This window comes from Neovison vison, chromosome 6 (genome assembly GCF_020171115.1).
Source record: "Neovison vison isolate M4711 chromosome 6, ASM_NN_V1, whole genome shotgun sequence".
Taxonomy (NCBI): domain Eukaryota; kingdom Metazoa; phylum Chordata; class Mammalia; order Carnivora; family Mustelidae; genus Neogale; species Neogale vison.
Genome location: NC_058096.1, coordinates 194383183 through 194400159, shown reverse-complemented (window position 1 = coordinate 194400159; position 16977 = coordinate 194383183). Strand labels below are relative to the sequence as shown.

The following is a 16977-nucleotide window of genomic DNA, read 5'->3' as shown; positions in this document are numbered from 1 at the left end:
GCTGATTAAAGGTGATTCCAGTGCTTGGAGGGTACAATAGAGAAAATAGGGAAGCCAGTTAAGTGCTGGAGGTTGTTTATGCTCAGTAATGGTGGACTGGGCAGCAGAATGGAAGAGCTGAAGAGAGCAGGTGTATGAATTCGGATTTGAGGTTTGTTTAGGAGGGAGAATCTTCTGGACTCTCTCATATAATCATACATGGGTATGGAAAGAAAATAATCCCTGGGTTGGATGGAAATTAATTCCTGGTCTACTGAGTGGAAAGATGTTACCATGTTACTGAAATGAAAGGTAGGGTGGGGGTGGGGAGCTTGTGCCTGGCTGGGTTGACCTTGGAACCCTGATACTAGTGGTCTGTCTGTAACCAGAAGTAATTGTACTTGTGTCTTTATGTGTGTTTGTGTATGCCTGGCTGGGTACCAGAAGGGCATGTCTGCCCCTTTGGGGAAAGAGTGGCTATGCCTAGTTTTATAGAATCCTGGGTGTTTTGGGCACTGTGCTGAACATTCATTTAATCCTCTTGAACAACACTGTGGAGTTAGGGGGCAATAATCAATTTTTCACAGATGAGGAAACTGAGGCATAGTGAGATTGTAGTTAACTTTGACACAATCACCAGCTGTCAAGTGGAAGAGCAGGATTTTGAACCTTGTTCTATGAACCTGATTTAAAAAATTCCACTTAACCCCTATGCTAGTCTTATATAGGCAAGTTTCCAATGAGTTCATCACAGGAGATGCATGCTCATTGTTTTCTAAGAAGTGACTTATGCTCAGGTCATTATCAATGACAGTTTTCACAAGATAAGCCTCTTCCTGGTTAAATATTACCTGTATCTACCCTACTGGGGCCATTTTTTTCAAGTGAGCTTCTAGAGGAATTGGAAGATCCTGAGCACTGTTGCCTAAATAAGTAGACTACATGCTCTATGAAGAAATCATATTGTTTTCTCAAAGGAGAGAAAGTTGGCCCAGTGAGACAATGATTACTGGGAACAAACTTTCTGGTTTTCCATTTTGTTCTGCTACAAATAACACGTTCTATCAATCAAGGCCTACTGGGAAAGATTTTGTCTTTCCTCATTGCAATTTAATTTTATCCTCTGTTGAACTCAGGTGCATTTCAGTACAAAGCTGAAGTGCTCGGTTAGCATTAATCTGTGTCCTCCTGGAGATGGGACTGGCCCTCCTGTAAACTATCATGTACTTGAAAGGAATTCTTCTAATTTGTAGGTTTGAAAACATTTGTACACTTAAATAATTTTTTGTACCCCCCCCCAAAACACTGCTTAAGTAAGGCTCTTAAATCAGATACTCCAACTTTAATGATAGTATCCTGAAAACAGTTTTCACAGGTTTGTTGGTAAGATGACATGGGACGTTTAAAGATTTTATTTATTTATTTGAAAGAGATTACAAGTAGGTGGAGAGAGAAGAGGAAGCAGGCTCCCTGCTGAGCAGAAAGCCCCATGCTGGGCTTGATCCCAGGACCCTGAGATCATGACCTGAGCTGAAGGCAGAGGCTTCAACCCACTGAGCCACCCAGTCGCCTGACATGGGACGTTTAGATGAGTTAATGGACTGATTTCCAAGGGCAGAGATGGCATAAAGTCCCACTTACCATATCGGGCACCAAACCCTTCATATAAAATGTGTGGTTTGGAATAGGCAATGCCCTGTGAGTTGTTAGTTGGGAAAAGTGGATTGATACTTAATCAATCCTCAGAGACTACACTATGGGAGTAGTTATCAGGGCTCTAAAGGAGGCACAGAGTAGAAATGCCCCTTCCAAAAGCAAAAGGAAAGGTGTGGAGTGTATAATTAGTCTACACTTAGCTTCGTTGCTGTGAATCAGAAACAGTAGCTGCTTACACCAGTGCATTTTGCTGTGCCCCTTGCCCGGGGTATCTTTCTTTGAGAAAGCTTTGGGTTTGCTGCTGCAATTTATTTGCTTCCTGTGTTTGTTCAAACATAAAAGCAACTGAAAGCACTTTGTCCCAGAATTGATTATGGATGGCTGTTTGCTCAATTTGGGGTTTGCTCGCCATTTTTGCCAAATTTTCCAGGTTGGAACTTGGATTTTAAACATACTGCTTCCCTTCAAACTCTAAAAGCTATGATGTAACATAGTATTCAGGTCTGTGAGAAGCAAGAGCCCGTTTGGAGGGGCGGGGGCTACTTTGAAGAGCTGATACAGCCATGGAAGGAAAATGGTAGCTCGTGGATTTTTTTAGGGAGGCCAATGCCCTCGTCTTCCTGTGGGAATGAGCACTAGACTGGCAGATCTGTGAGGAGGAGGTCTGTGATTTGTTTAGTGCCATATCCCAGCCCCCAGTTCTTGGCATGGGGTTATACTGCTGTGTAATGGATGACCATGAGTTTAGCAGCTGAAACCACACACGTTTACAGTCTCATAGTTTCTGTGGGCCCCCTGCTTCATGGTTTCTCACCAGGCCGCAATCAAATTATCAGCCAGTGTTGAGGTCTCTTCTGAAAGTTCAGCTGGGGAAGGAGTCACTTCTTTAAGGGCCATTTGACTGAGGGCCTCAGTGTCCCTCTGGCTGTTGGCCAGGGACCACTTTCAGTCTCTCACCATATGGGCTTCTTAGCTTGGCTGTTTACTTCACCAAAGTGTGCAGGCCAAGTAAACAATAGTGAAAATCTTGGGGCGCCTGGGTGGCTCAGTGGGTTAAGCCGCTGCCTTCGGCTCAGGTCATGATCTCAGGGTCCTGGGATCGAGTCCCGCATCGGGCTCTCTGCTCAGCAGGGAGCCTGCTTCCCTCTCTCTCTGCCTGCCTCTCCATCTACTTGTGATTTCTCTCTGTCAAATAAATAAATAAAATCTTTTAAAAAAAAAATAGTAAAAATCTGCTAGCAAGATGGAGATTAGAATCTCTTCTAACCTAATCATCGAAGGGGTGTCTCTTTGGCTTGCTACATTCTACCTGTTAAAAGGAAGCCTCAAGGATGTGTAGAAAAGGGAACCCTCCTACACTGTGGGCAAGATTGCAAGCTGGTGCAGCCACTCTGGAAAACGGCATGGAGGGTCCTCAAAAAGTTGAAAATAGAGCTACCCTACGACCCAGCAATTGCACTACTGGGTATTTATCCTAAAGATACAAATGTAGTGCTCCAAAGGGGCACATGCACCCGAATGTTTATAGCAGCAATGTCCACAATAGCAAAACTATGGAAGAGCCTAGATGTCCATCTTATGGATGATTGGATAAAGACGATGTGGTGTATATATACAAAATACTATGGAGCTGTCAAAAGATACGAAATCCTGCCATTTGCAATGACGTGGATGGAACTAGAGGGTATTATGCTAAGTGAAATAAGTCAATCAGAGAAAGACAATTATCATATGATCTCTCTGATATGAGGAATTTCAGAGGCAGGGTGGGGGTTATGGGGGTTAGGGAGGGAAAAAATGAAACAAGATGGTATTGGGAGGGAGACAAACCATAAGACACTCTTAATCTCAGGAAACAAACTGTGGGTTGCTAGGGGGTGGGGGTAGGGATAGGGTGGCTGGGTGATGGACACTGGAGTGGGTATGTACTAAGGTGAGCATTGTGAAGTGTGTAAGACTGATGACTCACATACCTGTACCCCTGAAGCAAATAATACATTATATGTTATAAATTAAAAAAAAAAAAAAAAAAAAAGGAAGCCACTAGATCCAGCTTGCCTCAAAGGGAGGAGATTACTTAGGGGCCTAAAAACCTGGAGTTGGGGGTCATTGAGGGCCATCTTAGTGACAACCCACTACAGCAGGCAGTTGGCACACAGAACATAGTTATTGAACGGATGAGTATACGACCTGGGTTCTTTCCATTTAGGCCAAGGGCATCCTTCCATTTTCCCCATCACATCTTTATGGAACTAGAAGATGAGCAAGGTCATTTTAATATTTTATATGTAATACCTACATGATATTTACAGAGTCTTCCCCCATCCCTCATACTGCTATCTGGATGTTTCATTTATTTCCAATGTAGATGACCTTACCTACCTCTAAGGAAGAATGTTTTCAAGAAAAGGATCCATCTGGTGACCCCTTTGATCCAATATGCCTCATCTTTTATATTTTTCTTGCTGCACACATGGTAGGGATTTAAAGCAGTCACCACACAGTGCTTTCTGGATTCGGAGCCTTTTGTAAATGGAGCGCCCTGAGCAGCTTACTGCTTCTGGGGAATAAGAAAGCAAGGGTGAGAGTTCACATGTAATGTGCTTTGGTTGAAGCCACTTGCTCCCTGTGGAAGCAGTCTGCTCAAGACTTTCATATTTTGGGGGGTTTTCAGTGCATGGCAGGATTATCAACAAGAGAAAGGCCAAGTTGTCCCGCACTGCCGCACTGAATTGAGAGAAACTTGCGTGCAAGTCACTGAACCCGAAATAAGCTTCTCTTGCCCCAGGCTTCCCCAGATTGCGTGCTTTTTTTTTTTTCCCTTAAATTCAAAAATCATAACAATATCTGTGTGAAATGGTTTGCACTCTAGCCTAAGACTCCCGGTCCTACTTTGCTAGGTTGGTATTTCTTTTTTGCCTCTTCCCAGTTCAAGAGCAATCTTTACTTTGAGAAGGCTGGCAGGGGTGGGACAGGCAGGTTCTGGGTCTCTGTCTGTAAGTTCTGTAAAGGCTTCCCTACTACCTTCTTGGCTCTGAAACACAATGCATTAAAAAGACAAAGAAGGACAAAAATCACCATGTGGAAGTTCATTTGTCAGGTGCCCCAGCCTGCCCGTTTTCTTTCTCTCTCTCTCCTGCCTTGACTTTGAAATTGAGTTTTTCAGTGAGTCCAAAGCCAGAGGAGATTGCATTGTCTCCTCAGTCTAGGACAGTTTGATCCTCATGAAAAGGAGAAATTGCCTGTATTGACAATAGGCAAGGCTTCTGGCTGGCAAGATCCGCGGTAGTGCAGATTTGCTACTGGGCCTCGCTTGTCCCCCTGCTGGGTTGGTTTTCCCAGTAGTAGACTCCTCTGAGCCAAGTCTGACAATTAAATGGTAAATACTCTGGTGGGTAGGACTGGTGGGGGCAGAGGGATAGAGAAGGTCAGTTTAAGAAGACCAAGAGCATTACATTCATTTCCTCCATGGCCTTCTCTGGCCATGCATCTCAGTTCCCCAGAGATGAATAACTCGAGAATGGACTGGTTTCCACTAATATTATGAATTAACAGTAAGTAAGCTGTGTCAATGCTCCAGCTCAATTGGGAAGAGGAGGAGGGTGAAGTCTATTAAGATTTATAATTGTGTTGCCTTTTCATATTAATCCCTTTCCATGGCTGAGGAATTGGGATTTTTCTCATCTGTTGATGGAAACCCGTCCCAAGAGGGTTTCCCGTTAAGTACCAGAAGATTGATGATGATACGGGGCCATACCCTTTCTCCCTACCCCTGCACCCCCCCAACACACACAGGAGCTCTTGCCTCTCTTGTGAGATGCATCTGTGATATTCTACATATCTGTGAGATTAGGCTTAAAGTAGGATTCTGGAAACCTATTTCTCAAGTTAAACCAAGCCCTCTGGCCAGGAGTCCACCCTTGGTGACTTGCGTTTAGCTGACTGGGGAGACTAAAATCCCTCCTTCCATGAAAGGCCCTATAGCTTCACAGAGCTCCTTTTCCCTCTGCCATGCCCCATTCTGGATTGGGTGTTTGATTTCTCTCTGACTTTATTCCATGTACTTGGAGGTACCAAATGCACCAAGACCTTTTGTAATCCCATGAGAGCGTCCGGAAACAACAGAAAACACCAGTAGGATGTCAGAAGAGAAAAAAAGAAATTTCTCCCATTGGAAATGGAGGCTGTAGGCTGTACATGAAGAAAAACAGTGTTTGTGAGTATGGACTTTCCTTACGGGAACTCAGGAGAAGAACGATGTTCTCATTGTGGATCAGGTGTTAGTGGTTTGAAGCTATGCTTGTCTCCTTGAACATAGACACATTTCCTAAATTACTGGTCAGTGTTTAATTTATTAATAAAGAAATCTGGTCTGTGTTCTGTCTCTGGGTCAAGCCTAGCCGAAATGCAGTTTGTGACCGTAGCCAAGTTATGAATGGTTTGAGCCAGGAAGCTCTTGATGGCAGCTTGAACCAAAATGTGGTGAGTGGAGGTCAGAATGAAAGAAGGTGGGGCATCCTTGCTACATGGCTCTTTAGGTAGGTAGGAGCCGTGGGAAGAAGAGGAGAATCAGATCTGAAATCAGATCTCCTGAGAAGTGCCTGCCCTTGTCCTGATCAGAGGACACAGTTACCCACTAAGCTTCAGAGGGGATGGATCATCGCCTCTGCAGTTCAGGAAGGCCATGTGGGGACTCAGGTCCTGCTGTTCATCACTTTCCTTCGCAGGCATGGTTTAATGGTGTAGCCATTCACTCCCATCAGGCATAAATCCTTTTTCCCACAAGAGGATATTGGCTGGATGTTACGTTTATAGGACTAAAGGAGCAGCTGGCGATGTCAGATTCAAGGCAAGTAGGTTGTCTTGGCCATCCTAGTTAGCAGATGGCCAGGACTTGATAGATGGAAGATTATCAGGATCCAAGTCAAGGGCCAAATGGCACGGTGGACTGGAAAAGTAGATGGAGGCAGATATCTGAATGCAGGCGCATACAGTCTGCCGGGGCCTCTCTGCTTCCATTTCATTTGCATCCAGCAGGAGAGACCACAGGTCCTCCTAAGGGCCTGGATTCCAGACACAGCTCTAGACATGATGAATAATGCAGTTATGAAACTGATAGTTGGTTCAGTCCTTAACATGGTCTATTTTTTGGAAAGAGAATGTTAGGAAGATTAGATTTCATCAGGCATTCCTATGAATCTGGCCTTTTGCCCAAAGCTACGTGTCACAGTTTCCTGTATTGCTAATGTCTCTGTGTAGTTTGTTATATCTAAAGACAACTTAAAGGCTTTAATTCAGAGCCCTCTGTCACGGGCATGCTGTCCTTTTGAAGATGACTAATGCCAGGAAAGCTGCTCCGAAATGGAAGGGCCAGGAGCTAAGTTTTGCTGCGATAGCACAGACCGCAGGGGGAGGGAAGGGGGTTCCCATTTCTTCGAGGCCATTTTAAGCTCATTTGTGCAATTGCCACCTTCTCAGTATTACTGTGTAACTCCTTTGATCTCAAAGTGGAAGGTGGTAAATTTCAAGAGCCAGGAAAGCTCCTCGTGTGGGTTTAAAAGGAGCAGCATATTATGAAATTGAGTGGATGTCCAATAATAAAACATAAATTTGGATCTTTTGAAATTTGAGCTCAAGTAGGTATTACGTTTAGAGCCGAGTACATTGAGAAGTTCAGGGATGAAGTTGCTGTTGTTTGACATTCATTGAAATGTGACTGTTTGGGTCAGGTTGTTGCCCAGTCACCTCCATCCCTCTTGAATGCTGCATTTGGATTCAGCAGGACACTCCAAATTTGCACATGTTATCCTCAGGATGGCATTGCGAAATCATGTTCCCATTTTACAGGTGAGGACACTGAAGCTGTAAGGTGCGTCCCTGACTCAGAATTTCATTTTTCCCCCACCCTTTGGCCCTCTTTACTCTGGATGGAGACCAGAATGTAAATACAGGTTGTGCTCAAACAGCCTTCTTCACTGTAGGCATATTTCAAAGCTGTCCAAATTGCTTAGCTTATGTTCGTGATTTTTTTTTTTAAGTGACAAATTGATTGAAACAGTAAATGGAAGGGATTTATCAGTGAGGGTTGTGCCTTTACTGGAACAAACCCACTTATTAGCATGCTATTTGGATTCCCACCCTGAGTTTTGGAACCAAGACACAGACTGGAGAGTAAGCTCAGTATTATTAGTGAGTTACTTGGACCAGCCAATAATCTCTGTTATTTTCTCCCCTTCTCCTGATACATCTTCTCAATCCCAGCCATGGAAACTAGCCATAGGGGTTGTGGAGGTGAATGGGCTTTGTAGAAGGTGTTTTCATGTATGGACTTGCTTAGAGTCTGGGGTCAGGCCCTTAAGCTTTAATGAGATTGGACCTGAGGAATTAGACATGGAGATACTGTAGCCAGAGGTGGTCAGAAAGTAAACCTGGATTAGTTTGCCTGGTTATTTTCCTCTCACATGTTATCGGTGGGCATAAGTCATGGGAGGTTAGGAACATTTTCTTTGAGTTTTCTCATCATTAAATAAGACTGAATACATTAAAGGGTCCCCCTGATTAGAAAACATCCACAATTGGGATTGGAAATTAAAGTATCTGTGAAATACGTCCATGGTAGAGGAGGAGTAACATGGTTTTTGCGAAACACATGATTAATTGGGTTGATGGCAAATGCTGTGTCTTGGTATGTGGACTCTCACTGAGAAACCGTTATGACAAATCAGAAGCAAAAATCATTGGCATCATAATCTGTCCCCAGTCTTCCACTTCTACACATTCTAGAAACTCTGCAGGTAAACTTTATGCTGTAACAAATGATCCAAATTAGTTAACAATTATTGCTTTATGACTGTAGGTTCGATGGCCAGTTCTTCTGATTGGGACCAGTTTGGGTGGTCTCTGCAAACTTGGGGTAGTTCTTCTGAGGCGGGTGAGTCTGGAATGACCTCAGCTCGGACTGCCTGTCTGTTCCATGTCATCTCCCCCTCCAGGAGGCTCGCCTGGGACTCTCAGGGTGGGGTCAGAATTTCTCCCATCCAAGTACTAACCAGGCCCGACCCTGCTTAGCTTCCGAGATCAGACGAGATCGGGCGCGTTCAGGGTGGTATGGCCATAGACCAGAATTTCAAAGAGTAATAAGAGAGGATAAACCTGTGCTAGGCAGGCCTTTGTAAGCTGCTCCCTACATAGTGTTTGCTAATGTCCCAAGGCCAAAGCAAGTCATGTGGTCAAACCCAGTTTCAAAGAGGGGAGCCACTGATCTACATTCTTGGTGGGAAGAGTGGCTGAGTCAAATCAAAGAGGTACGTGTGATAGGGAGGGCGGGAGTCTGTGGCCCTTTTGCCATTTCCCACAGATGTGAGAGTAACTACAGGTGGTTGAACTGGCCTAAACTTCTCTGCCTGACTGAATCTGGAGAAGGAAGACCACGTTTTTGACTCTGACTTCAATGTGATATGGGATATTTCTCTCAGCTCTTACTTTATTCTTTCACTTTGGAAACTTGGTCACATTGACTGGTAGACTCACTTATCTTGCATTTTTAAGTTGTGATTCCATTTTTGACCATGTTTATAAGTATTTGCTTATAAACATGTTGGTAAGTATTTGCTATGGTAAATACGAATGTTTCATTTTGGTGTATTTTTTGTGATTATTTGCCTTTGAGGAATGTTTAGTGCTCCTCCAATACATTAAAGCCCTGGCTAGGACTTTCTGTCAGGCAATTTGGATGTATGCCAAGGCCAGCTCCCAGAATTCCACCTTGGCGATCTGATACATACACAGTTCCTAGTCACTTACCCTTTTTAAAGTACTGTGGTGTTTACGACGTAGTACCAAATTCCACCTCACTTTATTAGTCTGTAAACATAACACCATACATAATGTGTCTATGTATGTTTATTCAAACCTGTGTTGGAATTTAGTCATAACTCAGGGCTCCAGACATTAATAGGTAATCGCTATGACCTCATAGAACACGTAAACCGAATTTCTTAACCTCAACTTCTGCCCCATTGACACCTTGGGCCAGATAATTTCTTGCCATGGGGGGCTATTCTGAACATTATGAAATTTTTAGCAGCAGCCCTGCCTCTATCCTTGTGATGCTAGTAGCCCCTCCCCCTTCAACCCTACTTATGACAGCCAACAATGTCTACAGTCATGGCCTGATGTCCTGTGGGTGGAGGTGGAGAGTGGGAGATAGGTAAAATCCATCTGCAGTTGAGAACCACTACTCTGACTTGTAGTTGCTGAAGCAAAAGAGAAAGAAATGCATGAAGTGTGGGTATTGTCGGAGAACAAACTAGGAGCAGAACCCAATGGACCATTTGTACGGGGCAGAAGGAATATGGAAATTTTTAGTTGCCTTCAAATTTTCACCTAAGATGGCCTAAATTAACCAGGAGATACCAAGTTGGGTCTTGCTATGTGCCAAAAGGTTCACCAATATCTCAACTTCATTTTGTTAAAAATGGATTAAATAGAAACACTACTCCTGAAAAAAAAAAAAAGTCAGGAGATATGCTGACCACAGAGAATGGATTTTGCAAAACTATTTGGGAAGAGTCAGTCATCCACAAAAGTAGAGAAAATTATATCAAGACCCACTCGATACGCACCATTTAAGGTCATAAATGATGGAATGAGTGTCAGTCTCCCTGCATCTATGCCTTGCTTGCTTCCTGTATGGCTCTCCACTCCTGGATTATTTTGGACTAAAATCTTGATATCATTCCATTTCATTTGTAAATACTTCAATAATGTGTCTGAAAGAAAGTACCTCAATACCAAAATTACAGTATGCTGGTGGAACTGTAGCCTTATAGAAGGGGCATGGATGAGAATTTGTGCTGAGTAATATTAGCAAGTTAAGGAAAGAATAGGTAAGAGGCTTGACTTTTGGGGGAATTAAAAACCCCAGGGAGAAATGAAGCTGGGAGACACTGTCTCTTCAGGCTCCCCTCCTGTCGTGTCCTCCCCTCTCTTGCTTTGACTCTTAGAGAGTTCTCTTTTAGTATGAGGTAAAGCACAGGAGACTGGGAACCTTAGAAAGAAGAGGAGGCTGGCAGGGCACAGATCCATTTTCTAAGAAGGAGAGGGAAAAAAACACATCACAAGAAGGTATTGAAATATTCAGTCAATGATGGATTACTCTTTGATGACTTTCAATGACTTTTTAGCAGATGTACTTTTAATAAAGGGGTGTACTTTTAATAAAACAAAAGCAAAAGAAAAGTCTTACAGTTGCTTTTTAAGATTTTACTAGGACTGTGGTATTTCTCTCCTGTTCTGATATATTCTGAGAAGTTTCTTTCTTTTGATTTAGACTTCCTCCCTTGATTTCATGATGTCATAAATCTTTTGTGTTTGGTGAGAGCCGTGGTCTATGTAAGACCTACACAGCCCTCTAGATAACATCTATTTCCACCCCCCCTTCTCTTCGCAAGATTAAACTGAGGCTGTTGTGTCTGATGCCAGAATAGATTTAACCAATCATGTTTCCTTTACATGTAGGTCAGTCCAAGGGACAATTCCGCACTGGATCCTATTATCCATGGGTTGAAGGGCGTCGTACATCATGGTAAGTAAGCCACGTACGCTTCTTTTTACTGGGATGTGAACAGCTAAGGTCTTTACCTAAAGGAATGGGGTTATCTTGTAGAGGACAGAGGGTGATACCCATTCTTCACCCACCGATGTTGAAGGGCATGAGAGCCATTATTTGATGGGTAAAGAGCACGCCCATTTATTACCTGCAAAGGGATCTGGGTTAACAGTAAGCAATTTGTTTCTCTTCAGGTACCACTTTCAATGCGTATGTTATTAATCAAAGCACCCAAAGAGCCACCATTGGTATGCGCCAAACCTGCCACTGTCTCATGTCTCCCTTAAAAATATTCTTCTTTCGTGTATCTTTGCATTAATAAATTTCTTGATTTGCCTCTCAGATTTCGGGGGGAAAAAATTTAAGTAGCTGCGACAAGTCATTAAACTTGGCAGCATGTGAGCTAGCATCACCAGCTCCTAGCGTGGGAAAAGCTAGGCCGTGTTCTGTGTAGCAGGCGTCCTATCCCCAGGCATAAAACTGGGAGATAAAGTAAGATAAATGGGTTCTGTCTTTTCCAACTGGTTTTTATTGGAGGAATTTCCCTGCAACTTTATTATCAGTGACGCATCATTACCTATGACATCAGGATCCTCTGATTTCAAAAGTACCCTTGATGCAGGGAGGTGAGGAGTCTTAGAGGTAATGTAATGATTTGCGAAGTTTTAATCATCTAATTAGAATTCCAAAGACATTGACAGAAATAGCATTAGTAACCATAATAAATCTCCCCTTCATCTCCACAGCTGTGATAAAACATCTTCACACCTTTCTGGGAGGATTGTCTTTCCATATTAGCCGACTCGGCAGAGCTTCCCAGAACTCTTTCCCCATTTCTCTCAGGGAAGCTAAAACCAATTGTCAGCGTGCAGTGGAAGTGAGTAGGATTTGGGATGTAATTGTCCTGCTCTTAGAAACATTCAGTCATGCAGCAGGTAACAGTAATATAGCAAGTAAAAGTGGGAAGATGGTGTGGCCAAAGACCCCCACCTAGAGGTTTTCATGGGAGGCAGGTTTCCATGGCTTCCTCTCAGTTTCAGTTTGTGTCTCGAAGCTAAGGCCTCACACAGAGCTGGATTAGGCTGTGTGGGTACAGAACAGGGCACCTTTACCCAAACTGTTTCTGCCTGAACGTTTGTGCATTGCTGTTGGTAACAGGACCGGGGTGGGGGCGGGGGTGGTTTTGGACAGTAAGCTTATTCGCTTTGTACTCTGGGAGGCCTCGAAAGTGCAAAGCAAGGTGGTATGGGGGCAACGTGTTGTGCATTCTGAGCTCCTTTCCCAGAAGATCCCCTTGGGTACCGAGTCGGTCAAACTCCTTCCAGAAATTCATAATGTAGACTGAGTTTGGGGGCTTGAAATGTAGTAAATGATGAATAGATCTTCCTTCCCCACGAACTTTTTGTCCTGTTCAAAAACAAACACACTGGTGCCTGGTTGGCTCAGTTGGTTAAGCCACTGCCTTCAGCTCGGGTCATGATCCTAGGGTCCTTGGATCGAGTCCCGCATCGGGCTCCTTGCTTAACAGGGAGTCTGCTTCCCCCCTTCCTCTGCCTGCCTCTCTGCCTGCTTGTGCTCTCTTTTTCTGACAAATGAATAAAATCTTTATAAAATATAATAAAAACAGGGGCGGCTGGGTGGCTTAGTGGGTTAAGCCTCTGCCTTCGGCTCAGGTCATGATCTCAGGGTCCTGGGATCAAGCCCCACACCGGGCTCTCTGCTGAGCAGGGAGCCTGCTTCCCGTGTCTCTCTCTCTCTCTGCCTGCTGCTCTGCCTACTTGTGATCTCTCTCTGTCAAATAAATAAATAAAATCTTAAAAAAAAAAAAAAAAAAAAAAATATATATATATATATATATAATAAAAACAAACACACCATGGAGAGTTCTAGAATCTTCGAAATAGGTACCAATCCTTTGGTCTGCGAGGAAGCATTCCACCAGCTATGGCATTTAAGTAGATCTGTGTGTTCTTATCTCCACAATTATAATTGAAGGAAATCCCATACATTAAAATTAAGCAGAAGCTTCTACTAGCTCCCAGATCCCAAAATCTCTGTAAACTCACTGGGTGGTCATCATGCGCTCTGTGCTAGCATAATCGTGTTATCCTTGCTCATTATCCACAGAGCAAGGCTGTTCTGTGTATGCTCTTCTATGCTTACTGGCACGGGGAGGGTGTTAGAGATGTCCTGGGATGTGGTTTCAACACTACTTCCTAGTGGAGAAGTCAGAGGAGACCTATCAGAAATAATTCCCTGCCAAAGGGAGTTTACTTACTTAGACAGCAAAAAAGAGTGGCAGGCCCCCTGTGTGTGATTGAGAGACGCAGGGAGGTGTCTGGAAGGGAGGTGAGGTGAGGTGAGGGGCCACCTCTATTTTCCTCCAGCCCGCCTAGAGTGCTGTCGCTCCCAGCTTTTGCATTTGCTGTTTCTGTGGCTGTTTCTGAGATTCTTGCCTCAGGTCATCACAAGGGTGTCTCCCTTTATCATTTTAGGTCTCAGTTCAGATTTGAGCCTCCTCAGACGGTTCTTTCTTTATTATCCTGTCAAATGCCCCACCCGCTCCCCACTCCCATGGTTCCCTGTCACGTCATCCTAAGTTACTTTCTTCGAACCCCTGAGAAGTATCTGAAATAACTGTGTTTTATTTACTCATTTGTTACCTACTAAACCACCAGCTTCATGAGGGCAAGACCTCCTGCATGTGTGGCCAATGACAGACGCTCTGTAAATGTTAGCCAAGTCAGTGAGTCAGATAAACCTACAAACAAACGAGTGAAAATACAAAACTGGGAGAGGAGGAGAAACCAAAGGCCACTTGAGTTTTGCTTTGACAGGGAAGAGAAGGGAATATGAGAACATCTTGGAAACCTGACTTTGTCCCCGCCCCCAGTTCTCGGGCTATTGCTGACTTCCATTGTGATAACTGTCCTCTCTTTCATTGTTCTTCCAACAGAGAGTGAACATTTGAAATGGCTAAAACAACTTTTGTTGGAACTAGAAGCATAGTCAAGTTGAAGGTCCTGTGAGGGAATTGAATGATCTGTTAATTTGATGGGACATAAATAATCGTGCCCTTCACGGAATCTCTGGTGTGGAAATGATGATAGAAATGTGTAAAAAGGAAAAATCAATATGGATTTCTGTTACAGTTCAGAATTGGTTTTATTTCGTCAGCTCTGGGAGCCATATCTTAGAATATTAATTCCTCATTAAGCAAACTTTTTTTTTTTATTATTAATAGGAAAAATCTTGCACATTCTTTCAGCTGAAATGACAATGAGAAATCTGGTCATCCCTGCAGTTGTACTTGGCTTGTGGTCATCAGGGGCCTCTATGAGGCAGACAGCAGGGTGGGGTTTTCAGTGCAGGTGAATTTGTTGGCAGAGAAGGCTAAGAGCAGAAGAAAGAAGCAGGGCCGCGTGGGGACAGGGTCAGCACCGTAGTACAGATCTGATATCTCCGAATGGGGAAGGAATCTAGGAGGACTGCCTGAAGGCAGCTCTCAGAATGTCCTGGCCAGGTCCCTGAAGCACCTCAGGGCCAAGACGGCCTGTGAGAGGTGTCCTGTGTTGGGTTCCCCTGCCATGTGGAGTCACCCGCGAGAGCATCCCATCCAGACCAGACGCCATGAGAAAACCGTGTTCAGCCTTGAAGGGGCAGAAGCTGTCGGCTGGCTGCTAACCTGGCTCCTCGTGACAGCTTGTCTCTGGAAGGAAGATCTTGGGCATTTACCTCCCTGGGCTGGCATGGAGGTTCCTATCTTCCTTCCTAATCCCATTTCCAAAGAGGTTTTTATTGGGTCCCCTCACTCTTAAAATGCTCACAGATTCTTAGAAGCAGTGCTTGGTCTTCTCATGCATATTTAGTAAGTGCCTCATCAAGGCGGACCACGAAGCTAGGCAGATGGAGCACACAGCAGACCTAGAGCTGCCCTCCTCGCATTTATAAATTCTCTGAGGACACACACAGTTAAGCATTGCCATTGTGATGAAGAGTGGGGAACAGCAGGTTTAACTCAGACTGGGGGGGGGGTGTGTGGAAGCGGCACCTCAGGCAAAGTGACCACTGAGACCTCCAGAATGCATAGAGACCATGCAGGAGAAGTGAGAGGTCAAGCTTTCAGGCAGCGCCATAGTCGATGGAGGTCTCTGGTGGTAGAAGTGCATGGAGCTTGTTTGAGGCTCTGCGCTCAGCAACATGGCGTCTGCTGCTGGCGAGAGAGATCTAGAAACGTTTTGGCAAACATGAAACGTTGTTTCTTATGTGTTCCTGTTCCCATGTAAATTGTGATTTTTATAAACTTGAGAGCCATGAAGAAATATAAATAGAATGGAGAGATGTGATTTGCCATTGATTCTGGTCCCATCTATCCATTGAATGTAGATGGAAGCACTAAAATGTGTGTTGTCGGCTGTTTTGCTTACACACTCCCAAGACCCACTGTGGAGGAAAGATCTAGGGAGAAACTGTGAATCCTAGTCATAGCATGGACTTGGTCATTTACAGTGCTTTTTGTATTCAGCAACCAGCACTTAGTAGAAGTCACACCTAATAGAAATACTGGTTCCAAAAAACAGTCTAGCTCTTTTTTTTTTTAACCCATTTAAGGGGAAAAACCCCAACTTGTATGTACATTGGTATAGAAACACAACCATCCCTGACAGCTAGTTTTACCTAATTGACCGATGCTCAGAAATGCACATTATATCCTATGTCAATTAAAAAGTTTTGATTTTTTTTTCTTACTTTCACATTTTTGGATTACCTGCTTTTCCTTTCTTTTTTTTATAATATCCACCCAAAGAAAATCTAGCAGGCTGTTTGTGTATGTATTCTAGAGTATCGTGAAAATGCATCAAAACCTGAACCACTCCTTCTTGTCCATCATCTAAGAGAGACCTTTTTTTTAAAAAAAAAAAAGACCTGTATTTTTTTAAAAGATTTTATTTATTTATTTGACAGAGAGAGAGATCACAAGTAGGCAGAGAGAGGGGAAGCAGGCTCCCCTCTGAGCAGAGAGCCCAATGTGGAGCTCGATCCCAGGACTCTGAGATCATGACCTGAGCCAAAGGCACAGGCTTAACCCACTGAGCCACCCAGGCGTCCCAGCTGTTTTTGTATTTTTGCAAGGAAACTTGCTAGTAGCAACTGCTTGGATGTTGAGCTTTGACTCCCTGACTGTGTTTTCCCATCCCCCCACCATCATCTTCCTTAGTGAGCAGGAACAGTGCCTTTCTCCTTCAGAGGAAATGTGAGGGGGGCAGATAGAAATTGCCTCAGACCCCGGCCAGAGCCAGACAGCTCATCCCCTTGTCCTCCCTCCCCAGGTTCTTCCGAGAAGGCTGTCAGTGAAAGTACAAGTAAATAAATGATCACCTGAGAACACCCTGCAATTAAAGAAAGGCACAAGCTTTACAGTGATGGAAGTTGGGGCTGTGTCAGGATCAAAACTCTCTTTGCAGAATAGCTTTCCTGACTGACTCTTTATTCACTTGGGTTCATTTTGGGGGTGTTCATATCCGTTTTCTCCCCTGCCCTGGGATCCTGGGATACTCATCCACTCACCAGATCTGCAGACAAAGTCATGGAATAGCTAGAGTTCAATTCAGGCATTTGACAGAAAGGGGAGAAATAAAGGAAACTTGGGAACGTATGTGACAACCTGGCCAAGCTTTTCCACATGGCGGTAGGAGTTGATACAGCTGGATCTGCTCTATTTTTCCATATTC

General features: G+C 44.0%; 1 protein-coding gene and 1 pseudogene across 3 annotated transcripts in view; one reads left to right on the top strand and one right to left on the bottom strand.

Annotated features, from left to right (window-relative positions):
- Positions 1-16977, top strand: part of PTPRG (protein tyrosine phosphatase receptor type G) — a 709729-nt gene that overhangs the window by 535794 nt on the left and 156958 nt on the right. For all 3 annotated transcript variants that reach the window (XM_044253275.1, XM_044253276.1, XM_044253274.1), the window contains exon 6: positions 11155-11221. In XM_044253275.1, the coding sequence (XP_044109210.1) occupies positions 11155-11221 (67 nt within the window). The remainder of the gene's footprint in view (positions 1-11154; positions 11222-16977) is intronic.
- LOC122911093 lies at positions 8629-8754 on the bottom strand (annotated as a pseudogene).